This window comes from Onychostoma macrolepis, chromosome 03 (assembly GCF_012432095.1).
Source record: "Onychostoma macrolepis isolate SWU-2019 chromosome 03, ASM1243209v1, whole genome shotgun sequence".
Taxonomy (NCBI): Eukaryota; Metazoa; Chordata; class Actinopteri; order Cypriniformes; family Cyprinidae; genus Onychostoma; species Onychostoma macrolepis.
Window position 1 is genome coordinate 11,647,258 of NC_081157.1, and position 19,570 is coordinate 11,666,827.

At 37.7% G+C, this 19,570-nt stretch overlaps 1 protein-coding gene across 1 annotated transcript; it reads left to right on the forward strand.

Moving 5' to 3' along the window:
* Positions 1-350: 350 nt before the first annotated feature.
* On the forward strand, positions 351-13,182 carry LOC131536691 (gastrula zinc finger protein XlCGF57.1-like). The gene is made up of 2 exons (XM_058769732.1): positions 351-683; positions 9,963-13,182. Exons 1-2 carry the CDS (start codon positions 599-601, stop codon positions 11,219-11,221), a joined length of 1,344 nt encoding a protein of 447 aa, XP_058625715.1. The 5' UTR covers positions 351-598; the 3' UTR covers positions 11,222-13,182.
* The last annotated feature ends 6,388 nt before the right edge of the window (positions 13,183-19,570 follow it).

Sequence of the window (19,570 nt, forward strand, 5' to 3'; positions counted from 1 at the left end):
ATTTGATAATATTAAATCATAAGTGTGAAATAATTTATTGAAATGGTTTCTGGTTTCTTAACAATGGCATGACTGTTTTGTCTGTTAGAAAGCACTCTCATGTATTACTCTTTCATTGATAGTTATTTTTAGCACTTCACTGGATAAAGTGTATATTTAAGTACCTCTGACTGTTTATTTATATGTGTTTGTAAATGTATATGGAGGTAAATTTCTAGGCATCACGCGGGACTTTTATTTTGCTGTTGCGGTGTGACGCCACAAGTCTGCGCCGCTGCTGAGGAAAGGTTTGTGTGTTTATTTTGAATGAATGCAAGCCGCTCTTTATAGTTTTGGCGTGTAAGCTTTAATATTTCTGAATTTAACATTGTAATGCTGTATAGAACAATGAATGTTATTTTGTGTGAGTAAAATGCATCTCATTTTGCTTCAAATATCGTGAGTAAGTTTATAGTAAAAGTCAGTCAGTGTCAAGTAACTTATTTATGAGAGAAACGGAAAGATTTAGATCGCATTTCATTTAATTTCAGTTAATAATTCTCATTTTAGTCATGACAGCGTTTAAACAGAAAAAAACTGAGGTGACACTATTATAAAGATGGCGTTTATTAAAGAGGAGAGTGAAGATGTGAAGATTGAAGAAGCATTCAGAGTCAAACATGAAGATACTGAGGAACAAACAGGTTGGTTTTCATTGTTTCCTTCAGTGCCTTTGTGAAACATAAAGCAGCAGCTCATCTACATCCACTTTCATTAGTTTGAAACTGCAGCTCGTGAGCTTAGAATAAACAGACAGTTAACAATGGTTATTGTGGACACAAATATAGCTATAATAATAGTTATAGTTGTCGTTATCGCTCTTGGGCAAAGCTTAGTCTCCCCTGTCCACAGGTCAGAAGTTAACCGGGGCTTGAGGCAAAGATGACAGAAAACTGGACAAAGATACCCCGCACAATTAATCTATCGCAGCTGTCGTGATTAAAGTGAAAATGAAGTGTGTCAATTTTGGCATTAAATTTAGATCTGCTCATGTTACAAAATATAAGTAGTTAAGAGATCACTAAATATGAGAGGAGTAATTTCACAGAGTAGATGGCTTCATTCGTTATGAATTCAGTGATTATGTTCTTTCATGTGATTTGTTCTTTGCACACTTTTTGTATATTGCTTCACTTTTTTAATAATAACTGTGGAAATTATAGTATTGTAATTAGTAACATACAATGTTTTTTTATTTAGTTGTGATCACATTAAAATACAAATTTAGTCAAATTAAAACTATTTTATGACAAAACGCATATCTGGTAGTTGCCTAAAAGACGGGTTTGTGATGTGTGTAGTTCATAGATTACACAAACAGCCTTAAAAGCACCCCCTCTGCATGTTGCTCAACATCATCATACTTCAAAACAACTGTAATGAGTGGATCGGGTGCAGAAATCCAGATTAGAGAAAATCATAGGTTCAGGTGGGACTCTGGGGACCAGGGTATGTGAGCGGAGTGGAGCGGGAACAATTTCCCCTCCGCACTCCGAGCATTTAATAATCACTCTGCTCCGGGTTCACCAATTCTTGCTCCATAACAGGAGAGTTTCAAAGTGGCTTATTGGAAGACTGTGTGCAAACTTTTTTTATACCACATGACAAGCTAATAACATGATTGTCAGCATTAAAAGGTTATAATTGCTGCTTTTTGCAGTGCAAATTTAGTTTGTGATGGAAAAAAAACAGTACGTTTTTGTCAGTTATTTTACCTACGGATCGACGCATTTCTTACAGATTTCTGCTCAATCGAAATCAGATACAGATGAAGTAGCACTGTAAGATTACATTTGTTTGAATGCATTATTGAGAGAGCGATTGCATGTGAATAAGTGTTGTAGTACTTGTTTAAATCATGCTTTCAGCTGAAAATATTCAGTATCTAGACTAGAAGGAACGAACACATTCCTTACCGCTCATGTCCATTGCCGTCATCATCATAGCCTTCACATTCTTTCTGATTTGAGTGATCCATCTCGATCAAGCTAGCTAAATACGTTAAACATGTGAATTCTTGCTAAATATGCAGTTATATTACGGGTCATTGGCATGAATTGTACTCGTGGTGGAGCGCTCTTTTAAAAAAAAAAAATCCACTCCTCCCTCCATTCAAAATCACACCGCTCCACTTCCGCTCACATACTCTGCTGGGGACACCCAAAAATAATATTACATCTTGTAAAAAGAGGGATAATAGGCACCCTTTAAGCTAAAACTGTGAAACTTTACTGTGATCTTGCTCCAAAAGTGAAGTAAATGGCTTTTGGAATTTTACCCCACCTGTGGGAAACGCAGTCTTGGTATAAATAAATTTTTTTTAATTTTTAATTCTTGGTTATAAGTTGTTATTGTCACTGCAAATAAGCACTATTCTACACATTTAACTTTTGATTCATAGAAAAAGGAATTACACTGTAATTCACTCTACCCATGAATTATTATGAATTGTCAAGCAGCCAGCACTAGTCAATAAAAAGATTAGTGGATCCAGATACTAATGTGTGTTGACAAAATGTAAAAACAGATGTCACGTAATGCTAGATGAATAACATTTTAATAAAACTGCTACAGCAGTGTGCGTGCGTTATTTTAATTTGTGTTACTGTAATGTTTCATTTTTTGATTTAAAATCTACACACATTGATGTGGACGTGTCCACATTCAAGAATTTCAGTGGGTTTAAACAGATCACCCTTTACATCAGACTAGTTCACAAACAACTGACAGTTGTGACCTAAATATGACATAGATACAATAATTAATCCTAAAATTCTACATTAGTAACTTACTTTTTCTACACTCGGGGAATCCCCGGTTCTTGCCAGTCTTGTGAATACAGTTCACTGGAGACACGCTATGAACAGGTCATTTGAATCAGTGAGTTGTTGACTCGAGAGCAGCTGCAATCGGATCAGTCCAATTCGCAAAGGTCCATTGAAAAGAATTAGTTTGTCTCAGAGCAAGTGATGATTTCTTCATTTCAAAATAAGGAGTAGCAATATGTTTTATGAAATGTAGTCGAGTAAAAAGTGCAGTCTTATGCTTTGGAATGTAGTGAAGTAAAAGATAAAAATAAAATAAAAGTTAATCGAAATAAGAATTCTCCAGTAAAGTACAGAAGTAAAAGTACTTCGTCACTGTCCACCACTGCTATTTACTTTTCAAATTTACCCAAATTTCTAATGAATGCAAAAGCCTCATTCCACAAGTTGATGGAATTGGTTACATGTAGAGGGCTGCATTGGGATTGGGATCCCACAAATCTCATGGCGGTCAAAATAATGTAGCACGGGTTGTGCAATCCCCCGCAGTCCCACGATTTTGAGCATAACAAGAATGATGGAGTCAAACAGTAGGCTTACCGTGGTAGTTGGTTTTGCACAGTATTTGGTCGTACACTGTGTATATTACTTGCCCATCGTGGCACGACCCCACTGTCATTTTTCTTTTTATTGAAATAAAAATAATTTAGTTAAGTTGGGAAAAAGTATGCTACAATACTAAACAGAAAGTGTCTGCTCTGCTCCATACAGCCAGGGTTGCCAGGTCTGTGTGACAAAAAGTAGCACAATGACCATATCCTAAATATCAAAACTCAAAATATGTTATTTCCATACCTAAAATGCAAAATTTATAATCACTGTTTTGCAAATTGATCATAAACATAGCACAAAGCACTTGGCAACCCTGAATCTAACACGAGCTGCAGGAGTCAGATTTCACTGACCATGGGTCAAGAGAAAGGAAAGATGACTGACCACCATGATCACCATGGTGGAGAATTTGCCGCTCAACAGATCCTGAGCTCATTGACAAACATCTTGTCTTGTTAAATGTGCTCCTTTTATGCATTATCACAAAATTGAAAGTCAATTCTAATTCAAAAATTATTTTAATACCCTGCATATTTATAGCTCTCTGATGCACAAAAATGATATACAATATTAGAATATTTGCGGGAGCAGGAGTGGAACACACACTTTGTGGAAGTGAGCGGTCAGAAATTCAGTAGGAGCAGGATCAAGAAAAGTCCCTCGTAGGGCTTTAGTTATACGTTTGTGATTATAGGAAAGATGCAGTTTTAGGAGAAAATATTCAGCAATGGTGAATTTGTCGTTGAGCATATTAAAAATCCCAGATAAACAGGTCAACCATTTTTATCTATCTGAAATATTGTCACATTTATATTAATTTTAATGGCATTTTAGCCCTATGCAGATTGAAATTGGACAATGAAGGATTATTATGGATGATTATTAAACAAACTGATAAGTGCTGCATTTTCAAATACATAAGTTCGATGTACTAAATGTTTCATAGCATCGGTGTAGGCATCAGATGTAACTCCTAGGAAATATACGTGAATATACGTCTCCGCTTTCTCCCCCGGTAGCTGGTTTCTCTGATAGAAGCATGCACGCTTATGCATTAGATTTCTTTTTGGGATGAAGTACTCCTCAAATTTCACCAGTACAACATCAAATTTATCTTTATCCTTCTTGTTATCTAAGCTGAAGGAAGCTAAAATTTTCTCTGCTTCATTTCCCATTGTGTAGACTAGAGAACTGACCTGTACAGGGCCGTAATCTTTGTTTAGTTTTATTGCGGTTTCCATTCAGGCCATTCCAAGGGACTTTCTAAAGAAAATTGCTCCGGGGGATTAAACTTTGCTATTCTGTAGGCAGGGTTCACGCTGCACTCAATTCAACAGCTTCTGACACCATGTCATGAAAAAATCAAGAGGTTCTTTCTTGCACTTCACTTTACTGACTCCTCTTACATACTGCACTTGTTCAACACGTACGGCACATACAACATCCTTAACCAATCAACATCCATAACAGGTAGTATGTAAATAATGAATAATAGTGGGCTAAGAACCGATCCCTGGGGGACACCTTGCTTCAAATGGACATTAGGGGATCAAAAATCCTGCACTGAGATGTAGAACTGTCTGTCAGAGAGATAAGAAAACCAGGAAAGAGCAACACCAGAAATACCCACATCAGAGAGGCGGGAAATGAGTAAATTATGAGAAACAGTATCAAAGAGAGTGGAGTAGAAGATCATTTAGTACTTTTACAAGGGCAGTTTCTGTGCTATGCAGTGGACGAAAGCCAGATTGAAAGAGGTCAAAGAGATTATTTTCAATTAGAAAGCTGAAGCTAGGAGGCAATAATACTTTCCAATAGTTTAGCAATGAACAGTAAATTTGAAATTGATAATTAGATAAAACTGAGGGATCAAGGTTGGGTTTTTGAGAACTGGGGTCACTGCAGAAGTTTTAAGTGACGTAGGGAATGATGAAGAGGTAAGAGATGCATTGATGAAATGAGAAATAGGTGCAGAGATAACAGAGTGGCATAGTTTTAGAAGAGGAGTAGGAACAGGATCAAGACAACAGGTTGACGAGTTAGCTTGCAAAATTAACTCAGAAACAGAAGATGGATTGGTCAAAGAAAAGTTTGACAGGGATTGACCAGAGAGAGTGGGCACAAAGCTGAACTTCGTAGCCTCATTAGAGAAACACTTGTGGACGGTATCTGTCTTTTCCAGTAAATACTCCATGAAAGATCGGCAAAATTGATCTGAAGCTAAAGCATCATGAGATGGAGGTTTGGTGAGCTTATTTATTGTGCTAACCCCCTTGGGTCGAAGGCCGCACCAGTGCGGTCCGTCTCGTATTTTCTTTATGACCGCGAAAATAACTAAATAATATATAAGAATAAGGTATCGTTTGAAACTGCAAAGGGTCTACTTTTATTTGTGTATAGTCGTCATAAAAAAAAATATGCTTTTGTAAAATAATGAAAATAAACGGGGGGCGTTCTCTGCCGTCTGTCACCTCTCTTCACAGACACGTAAATAAAACATGAATCTCCGCGAATACATGCCTCAAAGACATGAGAAATATGTATATGTATAGAAAGCTTGAAATGTCTACTTTTAAATTAAGTCATGTCCAAAACAAATGTTCTCTGTTAAAGTAATCCGTATGAAACCAATGCGATGTCCAGTTTTTCTGTCTCAACTCATATCTAATGTGGTCATGCCCACGCGCCGATCGCGCTTTTCAGATTCTAAACATCCACGTGAGACGCACGCGCATGTTACCGCCCACATCGCCTGCGCGTAAACAAGTTCATCCTGGCTACTTTTTGTTACTGGAAGAAGACTCACTGAGAGGAATAACCCAGAATTTTACCTTAAAAGAAGAACACAACACGATGCGTTGCGCAGCTAGATCCATCACTCTGAGTAGCCTAAGATTACTTGCATCTGTTGTTATTGTGACATAACTTGTACACATTTTACTAGTTAGACTTTTCCCAAACTATAATTCCTGACTACACGAATGAAATCAAGTGAAACATTTTGAAATGTGTCATTTCATTGTCTAAATGTCTCGCAACGCCAGGATGTTAGTTTAATGTCTTATAACATATAAAACCGCAAGATATAAAAGTAGTGTGAGTGTTAACACTATGAATGAACGTTTGGCACAAAAGTGTGTTACTATCTCAGTGTTCAGAACAGTATGTTCAATCATGTGTCCTTGACCTTCACTGTGTATATTTTTATTATACTGTATTGTAAATAAAATGCAATAATCAAAACTCCCCATTATTTTACTCTCCTCACACTCTTTCTTACCTTTCTTTCCTCAGTCACATTCATATTGATGGCCCATTATGAGAGGCCCTTTGTTTCTCAGGTGTGAATCATTAAATATTTATGGCCATTGTCACTCCCTCGCATTCTATTAGAAATCATGTTTTACAAATGTTAAATCAATATATTGTTTTCTGTGAAGGAGTGAACAGGATAATTTCTAGTCAAATTTTCTAGCAAAATCTCTAGTCTACCTCATCCAGTTCTCAAAAGTCTTTTAAACAAATATTGTGTTTCATGGCCTTATTTCAGTGATTTTAAAAAATTTAGTTTTTCACTAACCACGCAAAAACTTTTGCAGCCCAGTTTGTGCTGAATATAGTGTTATCAGACTTCAGCCATTAATATTTTTTTAAGATACTGAAAAACTTCTGGTCTTCATAGGAGCGTGCTCTTGCAAGATCTTGGAAATGGTAGAATGATATTTAGATAATATCAGTGAGAGAGAAGAGAGAGCAAAGACCTCAGAAAGATCAGAGAAAACAATGGAAGTACAAAATGATGTAACATAAACAGTTTTATGATTGCGGTTGGATATGACAGTCTTAGGATGTTCATATACACAGGCAGGCTTAAGATGCAGTCAAGAAGTTTATGATCCGAGATACCAGTGTCAGTAGAAAAGATGGAAGATATCAACCCCTGATGTACAAATCAGATCAAGAATATCTTGAGGCCACACTTATGAGAAGGAAAATGAACATGTTGAGTCAAATTTAAACAGTCAAAAACTGACAATAACTGATTAGATGTAGCGCAAACAGCATCAACATGAATATTAAAGTCACCAAGCAGAAGAACAGAAGAAGACAAAGAATAGGCAAGAGAGTTGGCCTTCAGAACCATTCCCAAGCTGTCGTGGTCTGGACAGGTATTTATATAAGTCACAGATACTATTACTCTGCAAACTGAACATAATTTTTCTAGGGTTATCTAGGGAACAAATAATTGAAACGTGGACAGTGGCCACAAATTAATAAGTTGTAGGAACGAATTAACAAGTTGTAGAATTGAATTACATATGTCCTGCTCGTGTCCCACAGCCCTGTCAAAGCGCAATGCCCGCTATGAAACAATTATCTATTAAACAATAATTAAACATGCTTTAGTTACTAAATTTCTGTTGCTTTCCATGTTTATCTCTTTACGATCACAACAAACAAGATACTTTTCAGACGCGCACTTCAACTTCACCTCAGCACCAGGCACAAGTCAAATGAGCTTCAGTAGAACAACAGTGAACTGCAGTCTGATAAGATATTGTTAGGCTATATGTCAGTAAAACTAAGAAAAACAAACTTGTCCTACAAACAAACTGTCAGCCTATTTACTATGCTCACACTTTATAAATAAAGCGCACAAGAAACTGAGCATATAATGTTGTAGTTCTGTCATCTGTTAAGTCATGAAAGTACCAAAAGACGATTAATTTGAAAAACTGTGCATGCGTATGCATCACATTTAAGAAAGTCTCTCAAATGCATGTACTAAAACATTCTGCAATTCGAGATCACAATATGAAGCGCAAGCTGATATTATTTTTTTTATTTGCAATTTAATGCACAAGTAAATATGAGCACAGTGCACTTGTACTAGAAAATATATGATAATTTGTCATTAATTTGTAAAATACGATAATGAAACCATATTTAAATGCATAAAATAACTCATTTTACATTTTGGCATTTACATGCTGTTTACTTCCAACCTTTTTCACATTCTTGCACGTGGATTCAAAATAACTTTTTTCCCCTTTTTCTTTGTACAGTTCAATTTATGTATGATAGAACTGTTGCAATCATGACAGTTATTTTGTTTACTTTCTCAGTTCATTGATTATATAAAATTCAGTGAAGGTTGACTAAACTTTGAACTATTTAGTTATCTGCATGTCTCATCCATGAGTATATTATGATGGAGAACAAGCTTTTGGGGGTGTTGAGAAGCAGAACCAAGCTGACTGAGCAATACAACTATAGTGAGAACTTTTATTAAAATACCTAGAGGTGAGGTAATACAAAAATGGTCATATTCACTCAGTATTACTTAAGTGTAGCTGAGATAGTTGTGAATTAGATTAAGTTCAAATTAATTGTATTCAGTTCCAGTACTTTAGAGTCAAACACATTTTTATATTGAAATAATCAGTACGTTTACATGGACATCAATACTCCGATTTTAATACGATTAAGACAATACTCTGATTAAGAGTCTACCATGTAAACAGATTTTTGATTACCTTAATCCGGCTAAAGTCATAATTGAAGTAAACACAAATCGAATTAAGACATGTGGAGTATTCCTGTTTTAGTCGCATTATTGAAGTGCAGTACAGACATGTAAACACCTTAATCACACTATTACCGTCGTGTGGGACTTTTCGCACCATTTTGCGAGAGGATACACACACGGCAGTGTTCAACCGTTTGACGGCAAATAAAAGAGCTTCAACACCGTCGTCTGTATGCACTCACTAAATAATTAACTGCACTTGAAGCTTTCATAAAATTTAAAAATGAAACACCCAAAACTGTATATGACATCATCACGAAGACGGACTAAATTCTGGAGAGGATGTCGGATGGCGTCACGCAGGGACGTAATGACGCATGCCATTATTCGATCTATGTACTATAACATGTAAAACAGGAAAATGAAAGGATTATTCTAAAAGCAACTCATGTAAACACCTTAATCATAATATTGTCTTATTCAGAATAAGGTAAATAATTAGATTACTGATGTCCATGTAAACGTAGCCAATGATGATTTCTGTGCCACCCCAGACTGGTTGCTGGCCCCTTTCTTCCCACCCCTATGAAAACATCCTGGCTCTGCCACTTCTACACCACTGATCTAAAAGCTCTAGAGTAGAGATGTAGCCACAATCAGATGCCAAAAGTAGTTAATTTGTCATTTTAATAAGCACATTGTATGTATTATGATGGGGCTTAAATCCTTAAATGTTAATTTCTCTGAGATCAGTCTATAATTAACCAATTGTCCTGGGCCAAGCTTTGCTTGTTTTTGATAAAGGGTTTAATAATTGCCAGCTTGAACATTTTTGGGAGGTGTCCTAAACAAAGAAAAGAGTTAACAATATTGAGAAGAATTTCTAAAATTATACCCATCACCTGCTTCCAGATTAGTGGATATACTATCTAACTTGCATGTTGGTAAATGTTTTGATGTTTCTTTCTTTGTGCTATTTACCTGGGCTTACTTACATTTGCCTTTTTTCACCCTAGACCTTATGCAGCTGAAAGAGGAGTGCATAGTACCGAATGAAACGGAAGAGAAAGAACAATATGAGACTCATCATGATTTTAAAATCGGAGAAGAATCTTTCAGTTGGCCACAGATTAAAGAGACTTTCTCACAGAAAACAGCTCATAAAACAGGAACTAAAAGTTATTTCACCCCTTTTCACTGTGAAAAGAGTTTCAATGAACATGGAAACCTTACAGTCAACATGAGAATTCACACTGGAGAGAAGCTTTTCACCTGCCAACAGTGTGGAAAAAGTTTTACTCAAAAAGTAAACCTTAACAGGCACATGAGAATTCACACTGGAGACAAGCCTTACACATGCCCTAAATGTGGAAAGAGTTTCGATCAACATGGAAACCTTAAAGTGCACATGAGAATTCACACTGGAGGGAAGCCTTTCACCTGCCAACAGTGTGGGAAAAGTTTCAATAGAAAAGGAGACCTTAATGACCACACGAGAGTTCACACTGGGGAGAGCCCTTTCACCTGCCAGCTGTGTGAAAAGAGTTTCACTCAAAAAGTAAACCTTAACAGGCACATGAAAGTTCACACTGGAGACAAGCCTCACATCTGCCCTGAGTGTGGAAAGAGTTTTGATCAACTTGGAAACCTTAAAGTGCACATGAGAGTTCACACTGGAGAGAAGCCTTACACCTGCAAACAGTGTGGAGTCAGTTTCACTCATGAAGGAAACCTTTACAGGCACATGAGAATTCACACTGGAGGAAAGTCTTTCACATGCCAACAGTGTGGGAAAATATTCAATAGAAAAGGAAACCTTAATGACCACATGAGAGTTCACACTGGGGAGAGCCCTTTCACCTGCCAACTGTGTGGAAAGAGTTTTACTCAAAAAGTAAACCTCAACAGGCACATGAGAATTCACACTGGAGACAAGCCTTACACATGCCCTGAGTGTGGAAAGAGTTTTTATCAGAATGGATACCTTAAAGTGCACATGAGAGTTCACACTGGAGAGAGTCGTTTTATCTGCCATCAGTGTGGAAAAAGTTTCAACCGAAAAGGAAACCTTAACAAACACATGAGAATTCACACTAGAGAAAAACTTTATGCATGCCCTCAGTGTGGAGAGAGTTTCGATCTACATGAAAGCCTTAAAGCCCACATGAGAGTTCACACTGGAGGGAGTGCCTTCACCTGCCAACAGTGTGGAAAAAGTTTTACTCAAAAAGGAAACCTTAACAGGCACATGATAAAATTACACAGCATTTATTAAAGGGGGGTCCAATGCTGTTTCATGCATGTTGAGTTATTTACACTGTTAAAGAGTTGGATTCTCATGCTAAATATGGCCAAAGTTTCAAAAAATGATTTTGACGTATAACAGAGTATTTCCGGGTTTCTTACAAGTTTCAGAAAGTTTTATTTATTTATTTATTTTTTTCGATCATGGTTCTTCGTGACATATTGAAAGGTGGAACTCCTTATATTGGGCATTTCTCCCAGAAGAACGCGCCCGTGCACGCATCGACCAGCGCGAAAGCAAGAGCGGGCCCATCAACGCCCTTCATTAGGCTGCACTGCACGGGACTCGCTCGGGAAGAATGTCTCTAAAGTAGTGTGTATTTGGTTGTAAGGGAAAGATACAGTTAGAAAGATTCTGAATTTGCACATCGTTTGATAGTGCACTCTTTAGCTCCACCCACACAGCACGCCTCCAAGGAGCTCTGCTGTTTCCGGAGAGAATCGAAAAGCTGTATCTTTCTTTTATTATGATAAAACTAAAAGACTTTTTGGAGAGATGAAGGATGCAATACTACTCTAGAAGTACTCAAGTTTAACATGAGATTGACTGAAACTGTGAGTTATGCCCCCTTTAAAGACAAACTTGATCAACACATTGAGGATTCATTTGAGAGAATTGTTTTATGTCATCAGTGTGCAAGGAGTTTCGCAGACACAAATCATGTAATAATGTTGTGATGTGTAGGAAGCTCAGAAGTGAAGACCAGGAGACTGGTTTATATTCAGCAGGATTCTATATTGAGAAAGTGCTGTGTGGCACTGTTAGAGTTTGGGTACTCGATCTTGGACTTGAGACTTGGACTCAAGACATTTTGGACTCAGGAATTTTACAGAGTAATGTCAGAGTCCACATCATGTGTAACATTTAAAAGGATAGTTGACCCAAAAATGAAAAATCTGTCATTAATTACTCACCCTCATGTCTACCCAAACCCCCTAAGACCTTTTGTTCATCTTCAGAACACAAATTAAGATATTTTTGATGAAATCTGTGATCCTCCATAGACAGCAACGCAACAGAAATGTTCCCAGGCCCAGAAACGAAGTAAGGACGTCAGTAAAACAGTCCATGTGACATCAGTGGTTCAACCGTAATTTTACAAAGCTACGAGACTACTTTAAGAGCACAAAGAAAACAAAAAGAATGACTTTATTCAACACTTCTTCTGTTCCAAATCACATCATCCGCCATTATGGAGAGTACCATGACGCATGCATGTGCTTTCCTCTGAACCTGATGTCCTTACTTCGTTTCTGGGCCTGGGAACATTTCAGTTGCACTGCTGTCTATGGAGGGTCAGAAAGCTCTGAACAACACACAATACACCTCAGTACTGCACATCTGCAAATAACTCATCAAACCTTCATGTGTAAGTAGCACATATGCACATTCACAGTTCTGTCTATGGACATTTATTTATATATATATATATATATATATATATATATATATATATATATTGTTATTTATAATTTGTCTATTTTTTTACTATTAATAATGTCTATTGACTGTTGAATATTTGCTTGTTTTTGAGTAATCTCTGGCCTTAATAAAAGTTCATTTTCATTGACCTACAAGATTTTGGCTATGGCACTAGAAAATTAATCCAACGAAAATATTAAATCGTCTTCCCATACAAAAATTCACCATGGTTTTATTATATTAAAAGTGGAGTAAAAAAGTTTTTGTTGTTTTTGCCGTATTGATTACCCGTTGTATAACCACAGTTTTACTTTGAATACCATGGTTAAACTATGGTTAGTGTAGCAGAACCATGGTTAATTTGTGGTTATCATGGTTTAACTACAGTAATCATGTTTTTGTTTTATTTGTAGTAAAACCATGGTTAATTTGTTATTTTTGAGCAAAAAATAAATGCTTTTAAATTGTTACAATAATATTAAATGGTAAGAAATGGTTCTAGACAACATTTATTTAACCAATAATTCAACTTTGAATAACTCTTGAATAACTAACTGATATGTTGGCGCGTGAACAGGAATTTTATTTTGGTACGGCGCTGTGACGTCATAAGGCAGCGTCGCGCTCCTACATCTGTTGAGATTCGGCTGAAAGGTATGTGTTTTTAAACATTTACAGTGTTTACATCAGTGCAAACCGTCGAGTCTTATAGTTTTTACAAGCGATGTAAAGTTAATGAATTAATTGTAACATTGTAATGCTTTATCTAACGATTATATGTACGTTATTTTGAGCGAGTAAAGCGCATCCACTCATGAGGAACAGAATCGAGAATCAGTTTGTCATAATTCAGAGTCATATTGCAATACACCCAAAGCGCTTTACAATCATGTGGGGGGGTCTCTCCTCAACCACCACCAGTGTGCAGCATCCACTTGGATGATGTGACGGCAGCCACAGGACAACGGCGCCAGTGCGCTCACCACACACCAGCTACAGGTGGAGAGAAGAGAGAGATAGAGCCAATCAAGTGGATGGGGATTATTGGGAAGCCATGATAGACAAGGGCCAGTGGCGGGAATTTGGCCAGGACACCGGGGTTACACCCCTACTCTTTTACGATGAGTGTCATGGGATTTTTAATGACCACAGAGAGTCAGGACCTCGGTTTAACGTCTCATCCGAAAGACGGTGCTTTTTTACAGTATAGTGTCCCCATCACTATACTGGGGCATTAGGACCCACACAGACTGCAGGGTGAGAACCCCCTGCTGGCCTCACTAACACCTCTTCCAACAGCAACCTAGTTTTCCCAGGAGGTCTCCCATCCAGGTACTGACCAGGCTCAGCCCTGCTTAGCTTCCATGGGCAACCGGTCTTGGGCTGCAGGGTGATATGGCTGTGGCTAATGATAAGTTGATTAGTATTTTTTAGAAGGGAAGTAAAAAAATTGTTTTATCATTGATGTTTTGTTTCTGATGAGAATTTGCCAGACAGCGATTGAAGAAAACGCCACGTTTCAGCGATGACTCATCTGAACGTCTCTGATTGGTCATTGCATTCATAAGCTCAACAGAATCGTTTGTGATTTAGTTATAATGCAGCGCTGTACAAACGAGTCGGTCTCTGGCTCACCAGTAAACACTCAATTTTCAGTTAAAGGCAGTTCATCGTTGAGTTCAGTTTAAGTCATGTTACAGACAGTATACCAGGTTCTTGACAGTTTACTACAGGGGTCTCAAACCCTGAGCAACTGTCCTTTAGATTTCAGCTCCGACGCCAATCAAACACACCTGAAGGGCTACTTGATAATTACAGACAGGTGGGTTGGAACTGAAGTCTGCAGGATGCTAGCTCTCCTGATCTGCTGCAACAGTTACTGATAATAAATATCAGGGGCGTAGAATTAGGGGGGGGGACGCAAGGGACGTGTCCCTACCAATATCCAGTGATTACCAAACTACCTAGCAATAATTTTGATTAAACAATTAAATGTATGTATGTTTTTGTAATTTCAGACGCATCTGAAAGGTCATACCATTGATATTATACCTAAGAAGTTAAAGTAAATACGTTAGAAAACTGCACGCTTTCAAGGATGCGCATTTAATACATGGGAGGAATGTAGTCGCACAGTTCACTTCAGGAATTAACAAAGGTGCATCGATGACTTTGAAGTACGGTGTTTGATAAAACAGAGCAAATGGAAAGAGAAAGCACGACCTATGGCTATTATTAGATACAGACAGAGAGATGCACAATATTCCAGCTAGGATAAAGCTGGATTTTTTTTTTTTTTTTTTTATCTGTTGGTATTTGATCGAATCCATGATGCCATGTGTCTAAACAAGATGTCCAAGACCTCCAGTAAAAATATAGGCCCACATCAAGAATACAGCAGTATATTTCATTGTACACATGGGGTACTTTTTATCCCTGTGTTCACCAAACCCATTTTGAGTGTTTGCTGCTAAACAGTTAATTTTTTAGTTTCATCTGACCATAGAAGCCAGTCCCATTTGAAGTTCCAGTCGTGTCTGATAACTGAATATGCTGGAGTTTGTTTTTGGATGAGCGAGGAGAATTTTTCTTGAAACCCTCCCAAACAACGTGGTGATGTAGGTGCTGTTTGACAATTTTTTTTTTAAGGTTTTCTGACCCTGAGACTCAACTATTTTCTGCAATTCTCCAGCTGTGATCCTTGGAGAGTCTTTAGCCACTCAAACTCTCCTTCTCACCGTGCATTGGGACGATATAGACACACGTCCTCTTCCAGGCAGTTTCGTAGCATTTTATGTTGATTGGAAATTCTTAATTATTGCCCCGATGGTGTAAATTGGAATTTTCACTTTTCTAGCTCTTTTCTTAAAGCCACTTCACTAATTTGTGAAGCTCAATTATCTTTTGCTACACATCAGAAATATATTCTTTGGTTTTTCTCATTGTGATGGATGATTAAGGGAATTTGGGCTTTGTTTTCCCTCGTATTTATATTTCTGTGAAACAGGAAGCCATGGCTGGATAATTTCATGTTCAAAATCACCCTGGAGTGCTCAAAATTGTGAATATGAATAGGAATATACTTCAGAGATATTTTACTCATAAGAATTTCTAGGGGTGCGAAAAATTGTGTCCAACATGCATTAGAGAAAAATTTTTATTTCATAATGATATTTCCCCCCATTTTAAATTCTTATTATCCAATGAAAGGTTAGATTCTTGTGAATTTTTAAAAAATAAAATATCAAAAGGATTAACAATGTAGATTAATTTTCACAGCCGCCTTTGATCATATTTACCAAGGGTGCTGATATTTTTGGCCATGACTGTATATGTGAAATTTTAGCTCAGAATAGCCCACAAATACATTTTTATAGCTTGTTAAAATTGTCACTTTTAGGGTATGAGCCCAAATGCGCTGATTTTGAGTATCTTGCTTTAAATGCAAATGAACTTCAAGCGCTCAAGCTTCATATGCAACTTTTAAATACCACATTCCTATTCTCGATCATTCTGGTAGCACTTGAAGGCAGCATCAGTGAAAACAGGCAGAGACAATGATAGCTTTAGCAATTAGCCTTTCAGTGTGCCAAGAAGCTCTTTCAGAAGGGCAATTTGGAAAACAAACGTGTGATACTTACTTTGCGTCTGGAGCTGACATTCGAGCACAAAGTGGGATATTTCCTTTGAAAATTAAATTAGTGCATCCCAAAACACAACACTTGTAAACACAACACTCTTTGGCACTGACATTGTATATATATCCAGTAATGGCGGACTGCAGCTTCTCACTCAGGGCTGATATTGAGCTGTAATGAATCTATTGTAGAGTTTTACATTTTTAGCACAAATATCAGGGCATGTGAAAACATCTCAAGGGCCCCAAAATGACCTCAGACCCCAGAGGGTTAAAGGGCACCTATTATGCCCCTTTTTACAAGATGCAATATTGGCCTTGGGTGTCCCAAGAATGTGTCTGTGAAGTTTCAGCTCAAAATACCCCACAGATCATTTATTATAACAGCTGATTTGGAGCATCTTCAGAAGAGGGCGTCGCGTATACATCTCTCTGCATTGCATATATATAACAATAAACAGCCGGTAGAAGCAACATAACTGAGAGCAAGACAACCGGTGTTTAGCCGTACATAAATGCACTGAAAGTGGGACGAAACAGCGCAATGTTACAGAGCTCGCACTGCGTTGACCTGTCATCGGATCAATGGAACGAGCCGCGCTACCAAACGAATCTCGTGCTACGAACGGCGCGAAATAATCTCACAAGCGCGGCGCTGATCAGTTAAAAATACTCAATGTATGCATACAAATACGGTTAAAACGCTAAGCACTATAACGACATGACATTCACAAAGGAGTCTGGAGTGATAAATGTATTTAGGTAGATTTTAAGGCGCATTACCTTGAAAAAGGAAAGTAATCCACAGCGTCCTCAGCAGCTCAGATGTTGGAAGAAAATGAAGACTCTTATGTTCAGTCTTGCATCCAAACACAGAGCATCGGGATTGCTTACGAGACATTGTTGACATTACAGCTGCTCGAGCATGGAGAAAATGGAGGACAGCGTAACTGCGGAGGGAGGAAACTATAGCAATGCAGGGCTGTCAATCAACCCCTGTGGCCCGGCCCTCCGAAATGTGACGTCACACTGCGGTAAGAATCAAAATGGCAGGCCTAGTGAGACTGACTTGATTTAAAGGGGATTAAAAAATGAGGAGTGGGTGGATTTTTATTATTGTAGGGTGGTTGTGTTCACACACTGCCAACACACATTTATGTCCAAACACCATGTAAAAGTGGATTTTGCATAATAGGTGCCCTTTAAAACTGTGCATGCAAAGAACATGTCTCTGAAATGGTTTTCAAAACTGTCCTGGAGCATCCTTAGCACTGTCTCCCTCATCTAACACACTCGATTCAACTCGTCAGCTCATTAGTATAAGGGGACTGAAATGGGTCAAAAAAGGTAGAGTTGAGAGAAAATAGGATGCGTGTCAGATCCGCGTCATGTTCAGCAGTGGCAGCTCTTAAAGAAATAGCAGCCAATAACCAGCTGCTGTGATGTCCGTTCATCAAGAACAAAAGAAAAAAGAGGAAATCAAAAACTTTTATAGTTTTAAGGATTCATGTGCATTTAGTTTAGAATGTAGAGTTTGATAACTTTATTCAATATTTCTGCTGAGGGGCACAAGTAGATAAATATGACGTAGTATAATGGGTTTATGTGAAGATTGTTTTAAGTTCACTTAAATTAGAAGTTATTTTTAAAGTCTTATAAATGTTAAAATTGATAGCTCTTAATTATAATGTAAAGTTGAATGGCTATTGTAAATGGTTAAATATTAGGGGGAAACTTTTTTTTTTTAGCGAAATCAGTATTAATTGGTATCAGTGATAAAAAATAAAGATGCCATTAAACAAATATTAAAAATATGCTGTCTTTGTTGTTCGTACATTAATTTGAAGATTGAATGTGAAATTATTGCAATATAAAAGTATATTTAAAAACTTTAATGTTAGATGGGATTAATTACGATTAATTTCAGAAAAATGTGATTAATTAGTTAATTTTTTTAATTGATTGACAGCACTAATATATATATATATATATATATATATATATATATATATATATATATATATATATATATATATATATATATATACATACACACACACACACACACACACACACACACACACAGTGGGGAAAAATTATTTGATCCCCTGCTGATTTTGTACGTTTGCCCACTGACAAAGAAATGATCAGTCTATAATTTTAATGGTAGGTAACAAAAAAAAAAATCAGAAAAACGTATTTCAAAAAAGTTATAAATTGATTTGCATTTTAATGAGTCAAACAAGTATTTGACCCCTTTGCAAAACATGACTTGGTACTTGGTGGCAAAACCCTTGTTGACAATCACAGAGGTCAGACGTTTCTTGTAGTTGGCCACCAGGTTTGCACACATCTCAGGAGGGATTTTGTCCAACTCCTCTTTGCAGATCCTCTCCAAGTCATTAAGGTTTCGAGGCTGACATTTGGCAACTCAAACCTTCAGCTCCCTCCACAGATTTGTTTATGGGATTAAGGTCTGGAGACTGACTAGGCTACTCCAGGACCTTAATGTGCTGCTTCTTGAGCCACTCCTTTGTTGCCTTGGCCGTGTGTTTTGGGTCATTGTCATGCTGGAATACCCAGCTGGAATATCCACGACCCATTTTCAATGCCCTGGCCCTGATGGTACATGACCCCATCCATCGTCCCTTTGATGTGGTGCAGTTGTCCTGTCCCCTTAGCAGAAAAACATCCCCAAAGCATAATGTTTCCACCTCCATGTTTGACGGTGGGGATGGTGTTCTTGGGGTCATAAGCAGAATTCCTCCTCCAAACACGGCGAGTTGAGTTGATTCCAAAGAGAGAGGTGAGATCTTGCATGGAGCCCCAGACCGGGGGAGATTGACAGTTATTTTGTGTTTCTTCCATTTCTTCCATTTGGAATTTCCCACCCTGTCCACAGCTACCAGCTCTACTTCCTGAGAACAACAGGAAGCATTGTAGGATGCCACAGTCATATTTGTGCCATCTGAACTCATCACATAACTGAAGCTGAGAGAGCCATAGCCATGACTGAGGGACACACCGACTATGCCTGTACCATTTCCATCCGTCAAGTTGGCAGAAAGTTCCCATGATGCTTTGCTGCATTCCACTGGACAGTCAGCTTTGATGCTCACTACCTGACAGACAGCGGTCTGTCTCGTATTTTCTTTATGACCGCGAAAAGAGCTAAAACTACTCCATGAGTTTTGATTGTACATATAAGAATAAGGTATCGTTTGAAACTGCAAAGGGTCTACTTTTATTTGTGTATAGTC